At 39.4% G+C, this 22,435-nt stretch overlaps 4 protein-coding genes across 4 annotated transcripts; 3 read left to right on the top strand and 1 right to left on the bottom strand.

Moving 5' to 3' along the window:
- LOC109714172 (cytochrome P450 84A1-like) lies at positions 605 to 3,849 on the top strand. The gene is made up of 2 exons (XM_020238644.1): positions 605 to 1,645; positions 2,877 to 3,849. The coding sequence occupies exons 1-2, from the start codon at positions 731 to 733 to the stop codon at positions 3,507 to 3,509; spliced, it is 1,548 nt and encodes a 515-aa protein (XP_020094233.1). The 5' UTR covers positions 605 to 730; the 3' UTR covers positions 3,510 to 3,849.
- LOC109714267 (cytochrome P450 84A1-like) lies at positions 5,325 to 9,674 on the top strand. The gene is made up of 2 exons (XM_020238809.1): positions 5,325 to 6,453; positions 8,835 to 9,674. Exons 1-2 carry the CDS (start codon positions 5,530 to 5,532, stop codon positions 9,465 to 9,467), a joined length of 1,557 nt encoding a protein of 518 aa, XP_020094398.1. The 5' UTR covers positions 5,325 to 5,529; the 3' UTR covers positions 9,468 to 9,674.
- Positions 14,355 to 20,271, top strand: LOC109713893 (transmembrane and coiled-coil domain-containing protein 4-like). The gene is made up of 15 exons (XM_020238170.1): positions 14,355 to 14,752; positions 14,851 to 14,932; positions 15,826 to 16,326; positions 16,565 to 16,730; positions 16,822 to 16,974; positions 17,789 to 17,886; positions 18,043 to 18,134; positions 18,512 to 18,582; positions 18,662 to 18,797; positions 19,122 to 19,181; positions 19,269 to 19,351; positions 19,439 to 19,515; positions 19,635 to 19,705; positions 19,783 to 19,840; positions 19,937 to 20,271. Exons 1-15 carry the CDS (start codon positions 14,481 to 14,483, stop codon positions 20,060 to 20,062), a joined length of 2,046 nt encoding a protein of 681 aa, XP_020093759.1. The 5' UTR covers positions 14,355 to 14,480; the 3' UTR covers positions 20,063 to 20,271.
- On the bottom strand, positions 20,491 to 22,429 carry LOC109713894 (histone acetyltransferase type B subunit 2-like). Its single transcript, XM_020238171.1, has 2 exons — positions 21,537 to 22,429; positions 20,491 to 21,291 (listed from the first exon to the last, which is right to left on the bottom strand). The coding sequence occupies exons 1-2, from the start codon at positions 21,902 to 21,904 to the stop codon at positions 20,805 to 20,807; spliced, it is 855 nt and encodes a 284-aa protein (XP_020093760.1). The 5' UTR covers positions 21,905 to 22,429; the 3' UTR covers positions 20,491 to 20,804.

Below are 22,435 nucleotides of genomic sequence, written 5' to 3' on the forward strand. Positions count from 1 at the left end.
TATTTTTTTATGAGCTAATTTATTTAACTAAATAAACTAGTATGCTAAATTTAATAGCTCTGTTAGATATTAGTCACCGGTTGTTATTATTATTAATAAAAATTTAAAAATTAAATTCTAACTAAATTATTATTAGATTTAGTACAATTCTTAAGTTATTTCAATGGAATAATGCAAATAAAATAATTAGAAATTAAGCGAGTGTAAATTAAAAAAATAAATTTAATATTTTTTTAATATTAATTATCTAATCACTAAATTTTTTTATTAAAAATTTAAGTAATTAAAATTTTATTTATTTGCTAAAATTTTTATTTGTATATATTTTGGTCCCCCTCGTCATTGAATTCTGGCTTCGTCCCTATGCGTTAGTTTTCATTCGTTTCCACATATTTTATTTTTTTATTTTTTATTTTTTTGAAAGATAGGTAGTGTGTTACCTGCTTCGTTTATTTTATTTAGAAATAAATTTAGCTGGAAATATGAATTAACTGAAATTCAAATTTGGGTCTCGAATATCAACCATCAAGCCCTTTGTTACTTGCTTGACGATTTTGCTTTTTCTTTTTTACTCTACTATTTTGTTTTCTTTATATATGGATACATCCTCGCTCTCCCCTCTCTCTCAGGATTGGATGATCATTCACTGAATCTTCTCATTCCTCCATATCTCTCTCTCTCTCTCTCTCTCTCTCTCTCTCTCTCGTGGCAAAGAAAAGGGAAATTAAGCATGGAGTGGCTGCAGGATCCAGTGGTGATGCTATTTTTGCCGCTAGCTTTGGTGTTCGTCTTGTTGATGCGGCGGCGGCGAAAGCTGCCGCTGCCGCTGCCGCCGGGGCCGCGGCCGCTGCCCGTGATCGGCAACATGCTGATGATGGACCAGCTGACGCACCGCGGGCTGGCGAAGCTGGCGGAGCGCTACGGCGGCCTCCTCCACCTCCGGCTGGGGTTCCTCCACGCGGTCGCCGTCTCCACCCCCGACGTCGCCCGCGAGGTGCTGCAGGCGCAGGACAGCGCCTTCGCCAACCGCCCGGCCACCATCGCCATCGCGTACCTCACCTACGACCGCGCCGACATGGCCTTCGCCCACTACGGCCCCTTCTGGCGCCAGATGCGCAAGCTCTGCGTCGTCAAGCTGTTCAGCCGCAAGCGCGCCGAGTCCTGGGCCTCCGTCCGCGACGAGGTCGATTCGCTCATGCGGTTCGTCGCGAGGAGCAGCGGCACCGCCGTCAACCTCGGCGAGGTTATATTCAACCTCACCAAGAACATAACCTTCCGCGCCGCGTTCGGCACGCAGAGCCACGAGAACCAGGACGAGTTCATCTCCATCCTGCAGGAGTTCTCCAAGCTCTTCGGCGCGTTCAATGTCGGCGACTTCATCCCCTGGCTCGGCTGGATGGACCTGCAGGGGATCAACAAGCGGCTCGCGGCGGCGCGGGAAGCGCTCGATCGGTTCATCGACAAGATCATCGACGAGCACCTGAAGAGCCCCAAGGAGGCCGACGCCGACGACGCCGACATGGTCGACGACATGCTCGCCTTCCTCGCCGACGCTCCCTCCGCCGGAAAATCTGACGGCCAAGCCGCCGGGGATCTTCAGGGTTCCCTGCGGCTCACGCGGGATAACATTAAGGCCATTATCATGGTACGTACATCTTTTGAAAGAAAGATCTCCAATATCAATCATTAATATTTTAATAATTATCTTGTTTGAGTATACGTCTTGGCTTGTAATTTTATTTATTTAATTTAAATTTATATTTTTGATCTATTAAAAATTTTTAAATACAAATACGAGGAGTAATTGTAAGATAATAAGAAAATTGATAACTCAAAAGTTAGAATCTTAAATTTTCTTATTCTTACAACACTATTTAGTATAAAATATAAAAAAAAAATATTATTCTTTAATAACTTTACCTTTAAAAGTCAAACGGTTATTTTATAGCTCTAAAATTCGGAATTTTTCATTACTAGCATTCACACATACATGAACTGTCGAATTGAGCAATCGACTATATATAGCTCTAAAGTTAAAATTTTCATATTTTCTATTTTCAGAAACAGATTTTGGTACTTTGTATGTTATTATATATATTTTTTCCACTATCACTTTCTTTGCTTTCCAGCAACGTCCCACAACCATAGCGTGGTTGCGTTAGACAACAGTTTTTCTACAAAGTCCATCCCCTTGAAAGCTACCTCCCTAAATTTTTTCGAACACCTTTTGGACGTGTTATAATTATTTTTGTTCTGTGTACGTTTCTTTTGTCTCTTCCACATATTAAGCTTCACGAAATATTGGGAAAAAAATATTAAATTAATTAATGAAGTAACCAATTGAGAATTTAAAATATCCTTATATCCAAATCATATCCACTTTAGCGTGCGGGGGATTTGAATAACGTACAGTATTTGTAAAGCTAGATATTATCACTAGCTTGACCTGGTCCAAGTAAAAATTAATTCAAATTAAAAAAATCAGTGCACGTTTATGCTGTTCATGTGTATCTATGATGTATTAATATAATTAATTTTAAGAAACTCAATCTAATAAATCGAACTAAGTTAAACCGGTCTAATCAACAAATTGTGAAAGCTAGAGTTTTGACACTAGCTAACCATTTGATCTGTGCCCATTTCTATTAAACTTGATTTAGTATCGGATTAAGTTTGAAAATTTGATATGCAATTCGAAGAATTCAATTCGTAAATTACCTCTATGGTTGAAATCTAATGCTTGCGTAAATTTTATAAATGGATAGGAAAAGGTGAATTAGAATCAACACGGTTATTTGTTTGATTTTATGATGCAGCAGCTGAACTAGCATAAGTTGAAATCTGACTCTGTTTATCAAATTCACGTGATCGAGCAGGATGTGATGTTTGGCGGGACGGAGACGGTGGCGTCGGCGATCGAGTGGGCGATGGCGGAGCTGATGAAGAGCCCCGACGACATGAGGCGCGTGCAACAAGAGCTCGCGGACGTCGTCGGGCTCGACCGCAAGGTCCACGAGAGCGACCTCGACAGGCTCCCCTTCCTGAAATGCGTCGTCAAGGAGACCCTCCGCCTGCACCCGCCGATCCCCCTCCTCCTCCACGAGACCGTCGAGGACTGCACGGTCGCGGGCTACTCCATCCCCAAGAAGTCGCGCGTCATGATCAATGTGTGGGCTATCGGGCGCGACGCGTCTGCATGGAAGGACGCTAACGCCTTCCGCCCCTCACGGTTTGCGCCCGGGGGCGACAGTGCCAGTGTCGACTTCAAAGGCAACTTTTTCGAGCTCCTGCCGTTCGGTTCGGGCCGACGGTCGTGCCCCGGGATGCAGCTCGGTTTGTATGGACTAGAACTCTCGGTGGCGCAGCTAATGCACTGCTTCAACTGGGCCCTGCCAAACGGAATGAAGCCGAGCGAACTCGATATGTCGGACGTGTTCGGGCTCACCGCACCCCGCGCAGTCCGGCTCTGGGCCGTCCCCGCGCCGAGGCTCACTTGCTCATTGATTTGACAGAATGCAGTGGACGGGCGTTCAGAGAAAAACCAAAAAAAACAAAATTCTCTCAAACTAGTCCTTTGAGATGCACATCGGTATCTGAAAAGACGAATCTGACAGAAAGGTTTCTGGACGCCCCTGTAAGTTTTCATGGAAGGTTTTGCGTTTTTGGGAAAGGGATGGACAGGAGGGGGGAGAACAAGTTCTACTTGTAATTTCTATAGCAGAAACAATAAGTTTGTGAATTTCTATAGGGTTTGATGAAACTGTGTAATTACTATGGGGTTAAAATTGGTTTGAAACTCTTTGATCTCATTAATAAATATAAATACTATGTATTTTTATCTTGTAATAAGTTGGCTTTGGAGGACACTATATTTGTGCGAGTCCCCAATTTCTGGGATTCGTTGAAGCTCAGATCGGATTTTTTTTTTCTAATTTTTATTTTTTAACTTCCGCTTTACAAGCAAGGAGATTAATATTTTATGCCAAAATTAGCCAAAGAGTATTTGAAAAGCATTTTATAACCCCCCTTTTTTTGGGGAGTGAACTTTAATAGCCAAATAGGCCCATGATTTCTACGAACCCTTTGAATTAAGAACTAGCCAATTTGCCTCTAAGTACAGATGGACATTTAAAAAAAAAAAAAAAAAAATTCTCCCAATAAATCCCTGTAAATTTAGGAATTTTAATTCCGGGAAACATGCAAATGCTTTGTTGCGTAAGGTCTCATGCCATTGCACCACATTTCTACCCAATCACACACCCAACTCAAGACCGAATATTCAAAATCCCCCACCTGGGTTCTCTGCACACATCCTGAAAAATCAAATTATTTTTTCAAAAATTCAAGTTATTTTTTCATAGCAAGATCGCCCACCAGATAGCCGCTAAAGTTGTGAGTTATTTCTCCGTACTAGGGGGGTCACTATGATCCACTAAATTGGTGCAAGCCTCTCCAACATTTTTGAACAAGAGCACCAAATGTTAAATTACATAGTGTTGGCATTTTGTGATGTCTCAGAATTTATCGGGTAAAAGTATATCATAACTGATGTTAAATTATAGAAAATAATTATTTTTTTCGAAATCTAAAGAAATCAGAGAACGGTGTCTATAATATTTATATTTAACATTGTCGCTCATTTCTAGAATCGAAAATTTTTGATAGACTTAAGACGTACATGAAACTAAATTAATTGGGTGAAAATTAAATAAAATAATTAAGGTCCCTAATGGGAGGGGTCCAGCTGGTTGGGACTCCAAGACCTAACTTCATGTTCTTATATCATGCTATATTATACAAATCAATTATTTTCCTTTAAAATTAAGTTTAAATTGTGTGTTTTTAGTATTTATATGTAGCAACTGACTCATTGCAATATACGGAAAGCGAATATTTCTTTTCTAGCAAGTGGCAAAGGGCTTGGTAATTGGCATCTGAGACCCAAGTTCGAATCCTAATTGATTTATATTTCCAGCTAAGTTTATTTCTAAATGAGATAAACGAACGGGTAGTGTACTATTTATTTCTCAAAAAAAAAAAAAACTACTAATTTTATTACTCTTTTGTTTTAAACTAAATACCAAAAGGTCACTAGTACGTGAATTCTAAGCATCCTTAGATATATATATCAGTAGTTGTAAACATTGTCACCTTTTTAGTTGTAAACTCCCTATTACTCTTTTTATAAGATAATCTCCGTGTGCAAACCACCACACACACATGGGCCTCCTGTGATGATGTCACGGTATTAATAATATTTATAAACTAAAAATTAATCTATACGCCAAATTTTTTTTTAAACTCAGACAAATGATCACTTAAAATAAAACAAATGATAGACCAGAGTACGTAAAATGGTCTCAGAAAATGACCAGAAACATTTTAAAATTAAACAACCCACCTCATAATCCTTTTTCTTACTTTCCCAGTTTGCCTCTCCACCAGCTCCCTACAATTTGCTACAAAGCTATATAAATATAACCCTTCCCTCCCCTCTTGTGTTTGTGAGAAGAGAACTTATAGAGTAGTATGGAGTGGCTCTATGATCCTCCGGTGCTCTTTTTCGCCTTTTTGGCGGTGATCTTCGTGTTATCGGTGCGGCGGCGGCGAAAGCTGCCGCTGCCGCCGGGGCCGCGCGCGCTGCCTATCATCGGAAACATGCTGATGATGGACCAGCTGACGCACCGCGGGCTGGCGAAGCTGGCGGAGCGCTACGGGGGCCTCCTCCACCTCCGGCTCGGATTCCTCCACGCGGTGGCGGTCTCGACCCCCGACGTGGCCCGCGAGGTGCTGCAGGCGCAGGACAGCGCGTTCTCGAACCGCCCCGCGACGATCGCGATCACGTACCTGACCTACGGCCGCGCCGACATGGCCTTCGCGCACTACGGCCCCTTCTGGCGCCAGATGCGCAAGCTCTGCGTCATGAAGCTGTTCAGCCGCCGCCGCGCCGAGTCGTGGGCCTCCGTCCGCGACGAGGTCGATTCGCTGATCCGGTTCGTCGCGAGAAGCAGCGGCACCGCCGTCAACCTCGGCGAGGTTATATTCAACCTCACCAAGAACATAACCTTCCGGGCCGCGTTCGGCACGCAGAGCCACGAGAACCAGGACGAGTTCATATCGATCCTGCAGGAGTTCTCAAAACTGTTCGGCGCGTTCAATGTCGGGGACTTCATCCCCTGGCTCAGCTGGATGGACCTGCAGGGGATCAACAAGCGGCTCGCGGCGGCGCGGGGAGCGCTCGACCGGTTCGTCGACAAGATCATCGACGAGCACATGGCGAAGAACGCGAAGGGGGCCGACGACGCCGACGACGCCGACATGGTCGACGAGATGCTCGCCTTCCTCGGTGGCGGCGGCGGCTCCGCGGACGGAGAGCAAGGAGGGGATCATCAGGGAGATGAGCTCCAGAGTAGCCTCAGGCTCACCAGGGATAACATCAAAGCCATCATCATGGTATGTATGTATGTATGTATTGCTCGGCTAATAATACTCGCTATATTTTTTGCTCTTGCTTTAAAATTCACAAAAAATACTCTATACTCTATACTCTATTATTATTTTATTTAACGTGGGTTTGTGATGCGAGGTGTCTAGCGTAGACGTGGGTTAATACATATATATATATATATATATATATATATATACTTGAGGATAAGATTATGTATGAACACGCGTGTTAGGCCCCGTGAGCCTAGATGCTGTTTAGATCCCAAAAAATTAAGATTAAAACTAAAGTTAAAAGTAAAACTTTTGTTGTTGATTATTACTATTTTTGGATTATGATTGAGCATCTTTTATTTTATCATATATGGTATTAATTAATATTTGTACGGGAGAGAGACATCTATAAATTTAATTTATTACTATATTTTCTAATCTGACTCGCACTTAGTAAAACGAGTGCTAATTATTATTAAGTTAAATTTAAAATTTCAAGCTGTATATATCTCCTATCATTTCTTAATTATACGAAAATAATGTAAAGGCATCGGTGATTGGTGATATAGGCTACACAACAAAATTGGTGATTGGTGATATTGGCTTCACAAAAACTAGTATCAAATTCGAAGTAAAATATAAATTCAAGTTCTTGCGATTTTTCAACAATATTGGTTGAACTGCTCCGTTCATTTTTATAAAAAAATAAAAATAACTCAGAATGTGAAATAATTATACTTCGAACATGAAATCTCGAGTAAGTTATAATTTTTATCACTTGCATTCGAGGTGTCCAGTATCTATATAATTAAGTATCTTCGTGGCCCCCTTGTATGTATAAATTAATGAAGTCAATATTAATTCTTACTGGCCGTTCCTAGAGCAAGTGGCAAAAGGCTTAGCGGTTGATATCCGAGACCCAAATTTGAATCCTAGTTGATTCACATTTTCAATTAAGTTTAGTGGGTAGCGTGTTACCTATCTCTCAAAAAAATAATAATAATAATAATAATTCCTATAATTTTTTTTTCTCCTTTGTTTTGAAAAACTCTAAAAGAGATCACTCAAATTCTACCATGTCCCTTTCAAAATCGTAAGCAAATTTCAACTTCTCCTCTAGATCCCACTAACTCTCTCTATCTCTATAGTAAAAATATTTAACTTTTCTCCTCCCACCCTTGTCCACTTTGTGACTACTATTATTTATAATCTTTTCTTTGAGAAAAAATAACGTGTTATTTATTTTGGTTATTATAAGTAGCGAATTTAGCTATAAAAGTGAGATAGTGAAAGTGTTTAGAAAAAAGCTACATAGAGAAAATAGAGAGTTCATGAGTCACCCACGAGTCCATTTTGTGACCATTAATTTGCCACCCCGGAGAGACAAATTAGTCCACTTACGTCCACTGAGTCATGAATAATTAGGTGACCTTTTTCATTAGCTTCCTTTCAAAGATGGTAACACTTCAATTATTTTTTAAGAGAAAAAGTATCACTCTAAATCGTTTTGTTGTGGGTGTGTAGTAGATAAATTTCATCTTATTTAGTGTCTTACTTTTGAAGCCAAAGTGGCGAAAACCGACCAGTCCCTTTTAACTTTTCTTCTCTTCGTAGAAAAATAATGGTTGTTAAGTTACTTGAACTACTTCCAAGCTTAATCCAATAGATTAAAAAAAAAATATAATATGCTTTTTTTGACACTTCCAACATTACTAGCTAACAGGGACGAAACCAGCACTTGATTACGAGGGGGGCCAAAATACATACAAATCAAAATTTTAGCAAACAATCAAGATTTATCTAGTTAAATTTTTGATGAAAAAAAATATTGACTAAATAATTAGTGTAAAAAGGCATCACCCTTTTTTTATTTATACTTAACTTCTAATTATTTTATTGATATTATTTTACTCAAATAACTTTGAAATTTACTAAATCTAATAGTAATTCATTGAATGATTTAATTTCTTAATTTTTACTAAATATAACTGTGACAATAAATAACTATTAGTTAACAGAGCTATTAACTTTAATATAATCTTTAATTTAATTAAATAAAAAAATTATCTAAAATAATTAGAAGTTATGAAGGTACTAAATAAAAAAATAAAAATGAACTCAAAGTTGAGAGAGTATTATATTAACGCCAAAATTTTTTTGAAAAACAAATTACTCATCATACTTTTAAAATTAAATAAAAATATATTTTTAAAATTTTTTATATATAAAGGATTATTATGCAAATTATAAAAATTTTGGATGAGCCATGGCCCCCCTAAGCCCCTCAATTGCTCCGCCCCCTGCTAGCTAGCATTCGGCGTGTGTGACCAAACTCTGATATCATGTAAAATAACCGATAGGTTTCGATTTGATCAAACATTTGATGAGTTGAGCAGGACGTGATGTTCGGCGGGACGGAGACGGTGGCGTCGGCGATCGAGTGGGCGTTGGCGGAGCTGCTGAAGAGCCCCGACGACATGAAGCGCCTGCAACGGGAGCTCGCGGACGTGGTCGGGCTCGATCGCAAGGTCCACGAGAGCGACCTCGACAAGCTCCCCTTCCTGAAATGCGTCATCAAGGAGACCCTTCGCCTGCACCCGCCGATCCCCCTCCTCCTCCACGAGACCGCCGAGGACTGCGCAGTCGCGGGCTACTCCGTCCCCAAGAAGTCGCGGGTCATGATCAACGTGTGGGCCATCGGGCGCGACGCGTCTGCATGGAAGGACGCCGACGCCTTCCGCCCCTCGCGGTTCGCCGCGGGGGGCGACAGCTTCGACGTCGACTTCAAGGGCAACTTCTTCGAGCTCGTGCCCTTCGGTTCGGGGCGGCGGTCGTGCCCGGGGATGCAGCTCGGTTTGCATGGACTAGAACTCTCGGTGGCGCAGCTGGTGCATTGCTTCGACTGGGCCCTGCCGGACGGCATGAAGCCGAGCGAGCTCGACATGTCGGACGTGTTTGGGCTCACCGCACCCCGCGCCGTCCGCCTCTCCGCCGTCCCCACGCCGCGTCTCAACTGTTCATTCCATTGAACACGTTCCATTTATACCTGTAGCTAGCTAGCTAGCTACTATGTACCATGCACGTACCCATCCTTAGTGGGTGCGGTTGTGTATCAATGTGTGTACGTTATCTGAAATTAAACTTGAAATATTTGAGGGACTTGGTACTTTGTTACTTTAATTGATTAATTAATCGAGATCCCGCTACATGTGGCTAGCGCTGCTTATGTTTTTATAGATTGTTTTTTCTATTTTTAATATAATATCATATCTTAATTATATCGTCCGAATCTACGTTCATAAATAATGGCTCTCAATATCTACTATTTTAATATTATATTAAATTATATAAAATAATTATTTTTTAAAATTTAAATGGGTAAAAAAATATTTTTTTAATATTTACATTCCACATTAACTGCAATTTGCTCTTATGTAATTAAACATATTTTTATTTCTCACCACATGTTGCAAAAGGTTATAATTAACAATGAGTCTTTCTAGTGAAACAAAAATAAAATTACTGGATAGTTTTATTTTTGTTGAGAGATATATAGCATACTATCCGCTTCGTTTATTTCATTTAAAAATTAATAAACTTTACTGGAAATGTGAATCAATTAGGATTCGAACTTGGAAACTCGGGTACCAACCATTAAGCCCTTTGCCACTTGCTCTAGGGACGGTCAGTAAAATTACTGAATAGTTGAGTTTAATTTTTTTTATCCTATAGAGTGACAAAGTGAAAATTTGCTAAACTATATCTAGTCAAATATAATTTTTTGAATTATGCATGGAATGACAAAATAAAAAATATGCTAAACTATAGCGGAGTAAAATTGAATTTTATCCTATATTATTTTACAAAATTTTGTATCAAGTAGAATATTCAAAGATCGCCGTTTCTCCCGATTCGTGTCTCATGATCGATTCTGAGCCACGCTTAATATACAATTTTAGTTGTCGGAGTCTAAAAAAGAAATAAAAACAAAATTAGATACTGTTTTAAAAAGAATAATTATGATAATAACTACTAAAAAAAAATTGGGTCGAGTAGAGATTATTCAAATATTCCCTTTAATTTCCACTAAATTCCCTTGCCATTGACCACTACATGATTTTCTACACATTAAAGCACCAAAGTGAGAAAGTGTATAGAAAAGAATAAATAAAATATTAATTCTTTTGTTTAAAAGACTAAAATATAGTTGAAAGAAGGAGGGGATGGAAAAGTGCTTCTACAATTTATAAATATATATATATATAATATAAATTATAGACAATAAGTAAAGTTTAGATGCTAACGGGTACTACTAATTGTATTTAATTAGGATTAGAAAAATTAAGGACTTAATGCACCCCAATTGCTACCAAATCTCCGTGGAAATACCTACACATTTGGGAGCTCTTGTTGACTATTTGTACAATTAAAATGATGCTAAATTGCGTCACCTTGGCATAGCACACCAAAAAAAAAAAAACAAAAACAAAAACAATATTATGATGCGACAACTTAGTTGAATTAGATGGTCTAACCTTGTCCAATTTTGTCAATTTCAGGTAGTACAGAGAAATTGGTTGGAATAAATTTGACATTTTAGCTTGACTATTAATCAGCTGCTTAGGTAAAAGAAAACAAACCTTTTTTTGGTTAGTTAAAATGTCTAAGCTATACATATGTATATATATGTCCCTATAATTGGTTGGATTTAAGTAGATGAACTAAAAACTTCAATGATCCTAAATGTTATAAAATGAAATAGATCTAATTAAGAAAAAAGAATGAGGCTTTCCATGGGATAGAAAAGATAATTAAGGGATCAGGACTAGCTTTTGATACTATGTTATTTGAACTATGTTATTTGAACGATCGAGTAAAAGAATAATGTTAACAGTATTTTAGATACATAAACTAAAAATTCAGTCCGAATTCATTAAGAAATAAACATGAATTTCACGAATCGAGGCCCAATAGTTTGGAGTAGACTTGAATTGTGTTGGTAAGATAAAGTTGCACACTGATCATATGCCGTTTTTCTATAAAATGCGTGAATCATCCCTTATATTCTTGCTCATTGGGAAGATCCTAATATTTGGACAAACAAAAGTTTTCAATCGGTATAGAGCTTCAAAATTTACTCGTGGAGTGCATTTTGCAAGTTGCGAAATCATCTCAAAAAGGTTTTGCTGAGGCACTGGTCCTTTGCGAAATCATTTCAAATTTGAATATAATTTGAAATTTATATTCAAATTAAAGCTTCTATTATTCTAATATATGCAGCATTAATTTTGACTTGTTTAGAGTGTGGTGGCACAGTAATCATTAGGTGCATATATGCTAATGTTGGAACTCATTATTTTGCACCTAATCCTGCAATAAATTAAAAAAGAAGAAGGGAAAAATAAATAAATAAAAACAATCTACTATCATAATCATCAATGAAGATATATTAGGTGGGAAAAAGGTGATTCTGATAAAGTATGGAAATAAAAGGGGAAAGCAAATTAAGAAAGGCAAATTAACTAATGATCAATAGTTGCAACTAAAGGGAGGTGAAAAGTTGGAAGAGAATTTTTGAAACTTAAAATGGTTGGATAAGAAATTAAGAGTTGAATATGAAGCATCTGATAAAGTCTATACGTCCTGCTATCGCATGCGTGACATATTTTTTTACTTATTAAGCTCTAGTTTTAAATTCTAGTGCATAATAGTATTTATTTTTATATTTTTAAAACATCTAAAAAATTTAAAAATATTTTTAGTTTTTCCCTCTCCAATATTATAAAATGCTGGTGAAAACTACCACCAGAGAAATTAGTAGTTTTTTTATTTTCAATGACGATTCCCACCATTATTTTATAATATTAAGGTAGAAAAATTGAAAATATTTTAAAATTTTCTAAGTAGTGATAAGGAAAAATTCAAGCGAAAGATACTAGTCAGAGTACACTACTGAATTTTCCTTATCATTGGGACCAATCTTTTCCATTTCATCTCTTTTTTTCTCAGGGGGAATAGAATTATTATTGAATATATCCAGAAGCTTCTGTTTCTAAAAGCAGTAGTTTAAAATTTTGGAGCCACTCAATTCACACCCAGCATTTATGGAGAAGGCCTTTTGAATGGATGTGAGGTGTGAGTACTGAGGCCTAATATACACTCATGAAACTTGATTTCTATAAATTTGAAATATTTTAAATTATATTTAACAATATGAATCGTCGATTCAGAAGTTCCATAATAAAAAACGATTTATAAATATGAAGCCGATTATACTTATAAGAGTATAGTAATTATACTCTATATATATAAGAGTGAAAATTGGTCGCTCAATTTTCTATTTTTTGCCCAGGTGTGCATATCCCCACTACAAATTGTTGGGTTATTGGGTGCACCAAAAAATCCAGCTAATTCCCAATGCATTGCTCCATGTTGCTTGTGTGAATATATAAATGGAAACATAAAATGGGATATTGTTAGTCCACTCTTATAGTGGTGGGTTGAAAAGAATTTATCAGTTCTATGCCAATAAAAAGTCCAATGTTGAGGCTAAGTAGCTTTTGATTGTTTTACTTTTTCGTATTTTAGCTGTGGAGATGTTAATTTGAACCCACTTATCTTATTTTACTCGTAATTTTTTCAGTAAAATTATTTTGTATAGTATCTATCAAACATATGTAGCTTCCGCTTATTTTCTCATTTTCATAGAAATAATGGAGAATCAAATAGCATATTAAGTACGCAAATAGTAAACACATTTAACTTCCTGAACTAGGCTACTATACTATTAGTAGCACCAAATCATTGGTGCTATTAGGTTTTTAGCTCTTGGATTTAAAAGATATACGGTTAGAATGATAGTGATATCTTAAGATTGAGTGGATGGCTGGCTAAAAAGTATGATCTAACGGGTGAAAATAGTTAAAAGGTTAAATCTAACAGTTGAAAACTTGGTGCTATTGATAGTATAGTAGCTAGACTCTAAATTTTAAAGAGGTATAGCATTAATCATTGAGAACGCTATAGAAAGATTACAATTTAAATAATTGTGCAAAACTTATGTGTTGTAGCAAAAGAACAAGCAATATCTGGAATTAGGAAGAGGTGTTACTTGGGCATGAGAACTGTAAAAATTGGTGGTGGTGGTGTCTTCAGGGCCAAAATGGGCCAGTGGGACGCTCGACAATGACACTATTGTACACCTGGGTCATGTTGTGCCGAATCACATTTCAAATCAATTTTTTATTTTTTTACATTAGCTTTACCAAACATACACACACTATTTATTATTACGCAACTAAATTGTAGATGATTTTAAAAGAGACAAAAATTTAAAGTTTAAAATTATAATTGTGGACGAAAAATTTAAAAAAATATTAAAAGCTAGAATTAGAGCGCGCTAATCACGGGCCTTGCCGTATTGGCCTTCTGGGCCAGATGGGCACGCCCAGTACGGCCTAAGTTGTGCTGGGCCGAACCGGACCGGGGACTACATAAAATTTTATTTTAATTTTAAATCCTCATGTAGGATTGGTCCAAAAATTTTTAATAATCATCAAAATTTGAGTATTAAACTTTATGCAAACGAGTTGGCATCATATAAATTAAATAATGTATAATTTTTTTTTATTTACGTTTGCATATATTATGTAAACTGTAATAGAGATATCATTTCAATTTTAAAACAAACATTTATATGTTTAGTTATTATGGTTAAGTTTTTTTTGACACAGTAATAAAATGCAGGATTTAATTGAAGCAAAATTTTATCTAGAAGATTTTTGAGATGAGGGGTAAGAGGGGAAAAAGTTTTATAATTAAATTAATAATTTGCTAAATTTTAGTCTCTTTTGTTTTCTTTAAAAAAAAAGCAATTTCCGAACAGCGCGAGGATATAAATGCACTTGTCCCTTTCTTTCTCAACACACTCGTCGAATTTTCCGCCACGCGCGTCTTCGTCTTCGTCTTCGTCTCCGTTGGGTTTCTCCTTCCTCGTCTTGAGACTGGAAGGAGCCCTTCGAACCCTCTCTCTCTCTCCCTCCATGGCCATCTCCTGCCTAAACCCCACGCAGAGGTACGCAGCGGGGGCGCTTCTCGCCCTCGCCCTACGCCAGGCCCAGATCCACCAGTCCCGACCCCTCGGCGCCGCCGCCTCCGCCGCCGCAGACGCCGACGAGGCCCCGGAGCGATTCAGCAGCGCGAGCTCCAGCAGCGTCGCCACCGCCACTAGTAGCAGCAGCGACGGCGACGGCGACGGCGATGCGGCGCATCTGTGGACGCACGAGTCCCGAGGGCTCCTTCGCCCCGTGTTCAGGTTACGGTTCAATCCCGATTCGATCTCTCTCCTTCTCCTTTGACTCCGATTGGAATGGGTTTTGGATCGTTTTGATCGGTTCTAGGGTTTGGTTTCAGGTTCTTGGGGATCGATCCGAAGGCGTGGCCCGGATTGGAGGAGACCGCCGCGTCGTCGGAAGCCAAGCATCATGTTGGGGCCGTACGGTTTCCTTCCTCCTCCCTCCTCTTTTATTTCGTTTTTGATGAGACTAATCGAGAAAGACTCATAGTTGGCGTCTTTTAGTTCTTCACATGGATTGGTCATACAAATTCGTGTTAGTAATTTTTGGAGTTTGATGAAATAGGTTAAAATAACTAATAGTGACGGTCATACATACATTGGTTAGTGCTTGGCGACTGTCGCTAAGCGTAAAATGTTGCTGTTAGGTTCTGTTTCATTTGCGGGGTGAATCTTGATCTTCATGTCGCAAGATTCGAGTTGGCGCCTAAATGAATCCTTTAAATACTATGACGTGACGAGAGGACTAGCTTTTCTGTCATACAAATTCATATTCATAATATTTAAATCTTTAAAAGTAGGTTAATCACGAGATATATCTTGTTCTTTGATGTTACTTCACTCATTAACTGTCCCTATAGGTGTAACTCTTTGTAGTCGAGGTTACATTTCTTTTGCAAGATGAATCTTGTTCTTTCATGTTATGACGGGCCCTATTTTACCATGCAATTTGGACCTTCAGTGAGGTCTCAAAATAATAGTTGCCTAAGATTCTAAAAAACGTATAAAGTTCATACATTCACCGGCGTGTTCTTTTGTCTACAAACAATGTCATAAGGTTACTGAATCTGACAGGTGGTGCCTCTTAGTGGTTTGCATTCATTTATGTTCTTAAGTGAGTTGCCTCTGGCATGAGAAAACCATCTTCGACTTATGGATGAATCCATGAAGTTTAAGATTATCTGTCTTAAATTTTAAAATCCATCACGCCGTTGGCATAAAAGTTCTGAGAAAGGTTACCTATTGCAAAATTCAGCCTTCATCCAGTTCTGCAATATGTAGGGCATTAATTTTTCTTATTTTGACTATGCCAGTATTTAAGGATTATATTTGAAGAAGATGATGAGAGTTCCTCAGCAAGATCTGATCAAGAGCTTGCTCTAACAAAAGCAGTTGATGCTATGGTAATGAACTTGGAAATTAGTGTTGGCTTAGATGGGATAGCTACAGAGAAACACCAAGGTCAAGAACATGAAGGAGGCCCAAGGAACTGCTCAAATTCAGTGGATAGTAGTTCTGAGATGACAGTGGAAACAGCTGAAACTTCAGAAAACACCAATCCTGACGGATTATCCAGAAAGGTGGATTTATCTAATCAGGTTGACACATTACATTCTGAGAAGTTGATATTGGATGATTTTCCAGACAATTACCAACGGAAAGTGGTATTGTTGTATGAACTTCTTTCTGCTTGTGTGGCTGATACACCTCAAGACAAGAAGGAATCTTCTCGATTTAGGAAGGGTTATGATGCACGACATCGTGTTGCTCTCCGATTGCTAGCTGCATGGCTCAATGTGCAGTGGATCAAAATGGTTTGTTCTGCAGATTTCATTTCTACAAGTCTGATGCTTTTAAGATTTGATTCTAGATATTTTATTTTGTGGTAAAGAATCATGTATAAGTATATTTTACATGCTGTCACTAGCTTAGTTAGTTACAATGCACTTATATCTTATCACAACATGAAGAAGGGCCAAGGGAATGCTAGTACTTTACAACACCTTTTTTCAGGTGGTATTCACTTTCTGAAATCAAGTGTTGGCTTTGTAGGAAGCTATTGAGATAATTGTTGCTTGCTCTGCGATGGCTGCAGCAAAGGAAGAAGAACAATCACAGGAAAATGAATCAGAAAAAAGCAAGTGGGCCAGATGGAAGCGTGGAGGAATAATCGGTGCAGCTGCATTGACTGGAGGAGCCTTGTTGGCCATCACCGGTGGTATGGCACTCGCGGTTTATTGATTTATCGTTTTTTCTGAAAGAATAGTAGAATCTCAGTAGTCAGGAATCATTTTGTTCTTGCTGTACAGGTTTAGCTGCTCCAGCAATTGCTGCTGGATTTAGTGCTTTAGCTCCCACATTAGGTACGCTTGTCCCTGTTATTGGAGCCAGTGGATTTGCTGCTATGGCCAGCGCTGCTGGATCTGTTGCTGGTTCTGTTGCTGTTGCAGCATCATTTGGAGGTGGGCTTTTCTTTTCTTTTCTTTTTTTGGGCTCTTATATGAGACAAATTTTTGATAGTGTTGCTTTTAATAACATTAACCTTTTGTTCTAATGGATGTACTGATCAAACAAATCTACAAGTAGAGAATGTACAAACTTGATTTATTTGTTCTAATAATATAGGTTATATAGGTAAATTTACATGCTTAATTTTCCAGAGGACCCTTCACTTACTCCTGTTCGACCTTATTCATTACTGGCTCATCTCTAGGCACCACGATGATTGCTGTAGATATCTTAGAACCCACTAGGTGGAACTTGAGAATAAAGCCACAATTGTGAGTAGTTTCGGATATCAATTCCTTGAGCTACTATTAGTGGATCCTCAAATTAAAATATTGCATTGCCTAAGACAATGTTTTAAGTTAAATCACATTTTGCTGATACTAGCGAATTAGTGATTAAAATTTGATGTGGCTTTAATGATCTAGATTCTATATTTATTATGTTGGAAGTTTTCATATTAAGTACTGAAACCACTGGTTGATAGCTAGATTAAAATCTTTCACAATTTATGTAGCCATGTATTTGTCACGCTTTCTGATTTCTCTTTCTGGGTTATTTGAATTACAGATGACTTCAGACTTTCTTTTTAAAGTAGGATTGACGACTTAAAGAAACAATTAGAATCAAATATCGCATTGGAGTTGTGATCCAGTTTTACATATCATAGAGATGTACTCCATCTGATTGGGAACTTCACTGCAGTTGCTGCACTTGTGGACTATGATACTTTAGTGCTGATACTACTATTACTTATTTTTCAAAATGCAGCTGCTGGCGCTGGACTTACAGGAAGCAAAATGGCCAGACGTATGGGAAGTGTCAAAGAATTTGACTTCAAACCCATTGGCGACAATCATAATCAGGGTGTGAGTTGTTTCCCTTTTCTAACTTTTATTTGGATTTCTTTGTGGCTAACAATCGCAGGAGGCAAGTGCATTGCCTTTTCCCTTCATCTCAAAAGATTGCTATTAACATTTTGCAACTCATCATCTGATTTTAAGTGAATATGCTTTATGTTTCAGCGTCTAGCTCTTGGCATCTTGATTTCTGGCTTTGTTTTTGAGGAGGAAGATTTTTTGAGGCCCTGGGAGGGATGGAAAGATAACTTGGAGAGGTATTTCATGGATTTTTATATGTTTTGTCTGCAATTCTGTAAGCATCTATGCATTCATGTATGTATGTCTATTAATGCTCTTCATTGTTATCCTATCCTGTAGCAAATCATGTAGCAAATCAATTGTGTTCCTCAATTACAAAGTTGTTTATGTTGATTATGGGCAATCAATTTAGTTGCATTTGTTCTACAAATTGAATATTGTTCCTTATTTACATCCTTAATCCATGATGCAATTTCATAAAGGGACCAATGAAGTTACTGTTGAGTAATGGCGTCAATCATTGAAGCCTTGGTGTGGTGGTCTTTGTATGTACTTCTCACTCCTTGTAGGTGTATTATGGGATGTTTTTAATTCCATCTGCTGAAAATGACAGGTATGCTCTTCAGTGGGAATCTAAAAATTTAATTGCAGTGAGTACTGCCATACAGGATTGGCTCACGTCAAGTAATTCTCTCAAACTTATATCTACATTAGCATATAGTACTGAGAACCTTACTGTGGTCATAACTTATTACTGCTGTAGGACTTACAATGGAGTTGATGAAGCGAGGTGCCATGATGACCGTGTTAAGCACTCTCGTTACGGCATTCGCATGGCCTGCTACACTGCTTGCTGCTACGGATTTCATAGATAGCAAATGGTCAATTGCTATTGATAGGTGCCATTGCAAACTCAACGACATATTATTGCAAGGATTGCATGATTGCTCTTTTATGCAATGCATGAATAAACAGCTTGCAATGTGCAATTTTCCTTACAATTCTTTGATGATCAGGATGTTGCAAGTCGGGTTGATGCACACCATTTGTGACCTGTTGTTATGATGCTTTTTTTTTTTTGTGTGTTTGTGTTGGAAAGGACGGAGGGATGTTTCATGTTATTTGATGCATTTTTAGAATAATAATCCTTTTATAGCATTCGAATGCATCCAATCGCATGTGAGATGAAACTTATTTTAGCCTCTCTTGGGTGTCTTTTGCAGGGCAGATAAAGCAGGAAAGCTCCTCGCAGAAGTGTTGCTGAAAGGATTACAGGGAAACAGGTATGCTTGTGAAAATTTTTCTATTTAACTGCACAAATATAGGTGTGGGTAACTAATTTACATGCTTCCCTGCACTAACCTTTTCAGGCCCGTTACCCTTATCGGTTTTTCACTAGGAGCTCGAGTTATATTCAAGTGTCTCCAAGAATTGGCCGAGTCTGGAGATAACGGTACTCTTTTTCTGCTCATAAGAATCTCGCACTCGTTTAAATTCTATGCCTTTTTTTTCTCCTTATTTAGTTTATATAATCAAACAGAGGGCCTCGTCGAGAGGGTTGTGCTCCTCGGTGCACCAGTTTCTGTCAAAGGCGAGCAGTGGGAGCCTGCCAGGAAGGTACGATATCATTTACTTCCATTCCAGTCTTGACCATTTTATTCTCTACCCTTTTCTTTTCTGTCCCTTAGTTATCGCGCTGCAGCATTTGTGATGCATTCTTTCTTGCTTCACCGCAGATGGTAGCGGGGAGATTTATAAATGTGTATTCCACGAATGACTGGATACTTGGGGTTACGTTCCGTGCAAGGTAAGTAGATATATTCACTTTTTAGGCACTTATGGCATTACAAATTTTGTATAGTAATTGTACATTCTCTTTTGTAGTTTGTTGACACAAGGTTTAGCTGGAATTCAATCCATTGAGGTTCCTGGGGTCGAAAATGTAAGTATTTTTTCAGCACTCTCACATCATTCTGGATTCCTTTTGATGACGAACTCTTTGTTTTTCTTTCTTTTCTTTTTTTTTTTTGGTTAACAGGTTGATGTCACTGATATGGTTGACGGTCACTCCTCGTATCTATGGGCTGTCCAGCAAATACTGGAACAGCTTGAATTAAATACCTATTATCCTGTTTTTACTCGTGCTAATACCGGTTCCAAATAACAAATAGTAAACTCCAATTTGTATATAAAACTATGCACCAAAATATGAAAAAGGGTTTTCGCGCATTGATGTCATTTATTCTCAGTTCACTTTTTGTATGTACAGAGACAATTACATTAACTTGCGTCTCAATTCATGTATAGAACTTGGACGTGAACTGCTCACTATTCTATCTAATTGTGTCAAGAAATAATGCTAGGGAAGCAATGGAAGTTTGGGTTCTTGCCCATTGATAACCTGCTGAAGAATCATCTAGTGGGCTGAATACTGTTGGCTCACGACCATACAAATCTCTCGATCTTAGGCTCTTAACATGTAGCCTATGGAAAACTGAGAAGAAACTCAATCACAACTGTGCTGAATTAATTGATAAATTTGTGTGCTGTGCCAGCATTGGCCTCTTGCATTGGGGTCTCTATTGCACTGTATGAACCAACAAAGTTACTTCGTTATCACTCTATTCAAAACATGTGCTGTTTTGGCATGATGAAGAGATTGGAATACTGATGAAACCATTCACACCGGCCTTAACATTTGGGTTTGATCATGCTTCAAAATCTAGGCAGCAAATGGTAGGCACTACAAGATTACAGGTTATAGTAACTGAAGATTATAAAAGCATGATCATAAAACAATACTACATTCCACATCAAAACAAAGAGCAAGGTAAACTTAAAAGAGTATACTGTCATTTACTTTAACATGTTTAGCCGAGCAAAACCAGATAATTTTATCCAATACTTTAGCATCGGTGTAACAATGGACAGAGCTGGTTTATGTATCTTCCTGCTGCCCAGAGTATTTGCTGCTCTGCATGATTAGTGAAAGTGACTAAGTTGGCATCGTATCCGATTATCCCTTGGCTTATCATCGCACCCTTACCAACATCGAACAATGAGATCTTCCTCGACCCTTGCCCTGGTGTAGCGACCGCCTTGCCGCCGTCCACAAAGCAAGGCCTGCAAATCTGACGGCAAGTCCCGGTGCTCGACTCGACATGCCCTTGGAGTACATGGAGCGGTCTGCTAGGGTTCCTCACATCGAAGAGGTGGAGTGTTGGATCTTTACTAGCAGAAAGAAGCAGAGACTCGTCGAGTTTGCACCATTCTACCGTGTTTATGCCCGTCATATGTTGCGTTTCGACCGTAAGCGTGCAAGGATGCGGCGACCTTGTGTCGAGGACACAAATACGACCGTCAGCTCCGCAGTCTGCGAGAGTATTTGCTTCTCTGTAACGAAAGTTCTGATGCTGAATATTGAATATTGGATAGATAGAAGCAGGAATTCTAAAGACACTAACACACTAGCGCAACCCCTCTCACTTTTTTGCAACATACAACAACAACAACAGTAACTACTAATATGAGCGGCGCGAGCTCTACGCAGAACATAGCATTATGTTACAAGATGAAGCATAGCATGGTAAGTAATCAGGAATTAAACAAGTTGATAATTTCGGAGACGAATCTATTACCTAAAACAAACACCTCTGATCACCCCGGAATGGTGCCCGGAAATGTTCCGTTCCGCCACCAAATCCCCTGCTGGAGTGAGCCTGGAGAGGCCGACGGAAGAGTCCTTCAAGGCCGTGGCGATCGAGCAACCGAACCGATCCATGGCGAAGATCCCGGCCGAATGCAGCCCTGCCGTCAACTTCGTCACGACGGGCGGAGAGCGAGAAGAAGTTGAAGGCGAGGCCTGCAGCCTTTTGAGATCCCAAACTACGATTCCGCCATCGTTCGAGCTCGAGAGCAGGAGCATCGGGTTTTCCTCGACGAACCGCACTCCGGAGATCCAGCTCCCGCTACCCTTCCAGCTCATAAGAGGGAGCTCCGTTTCCATTTCCGAATCGTCGCCGTCGCCTTCTATGGTCCGATTCCCCACTCCGCCGCCGCCGTAGACGGAGATGAATCCGCCGTTCCCTCCCGCAGCGATCAAGAGCCGATCCTCGTTGAGAGGGAACACATCAAGAGAATAGATCCTGGCGAGGGAAGGATCGCGGAACGCCTTACCGACGATTCTGAAACCGGTGATGGAGGGATTAGGGTTTTGGGAGGGGAAGGGAGGAGGGTTGGTATCCAGAAGGGGAGCATCGGCGCGGCATGCGTATCGGTAGACGGAGGAATCGACGAAGGAGGAGCCATCGTCGGCGTCGGAGGGGGAAGAGGGGGGGAGAGGGGGGCGGGGACGCTTACGGGTGCTGCGGCGGAGAGGGAGGGAAGGGGGAGGGGGGTTCTTGGGGCGTTTGGAGGGGAGGGGATTGGGATTGGGATTGGGATTGGAATTGGAGACGGCGGCGGTGGCGGCGATGCCGAGTTTACGGAGAAATTCTCGGTTGCGGCGGATGGTTTCGCGGCGGAGACGCTCGTAGTC

This window comes from Ananas comosus, linkage group 8, assembly GCF_001540865.1.
Source record: "Ananas comosus cultivar F153 linkage group 8, ASM154086v1, whole genome shotgun sequence".
Classification (NCBI taxonomy): domain Eukaryota; kingdom Viridiplantae; phylum Streptophyta; class Magnoliopsida; order Poales; family Bromeliaceae; genus Ananas; species Ananas comosus.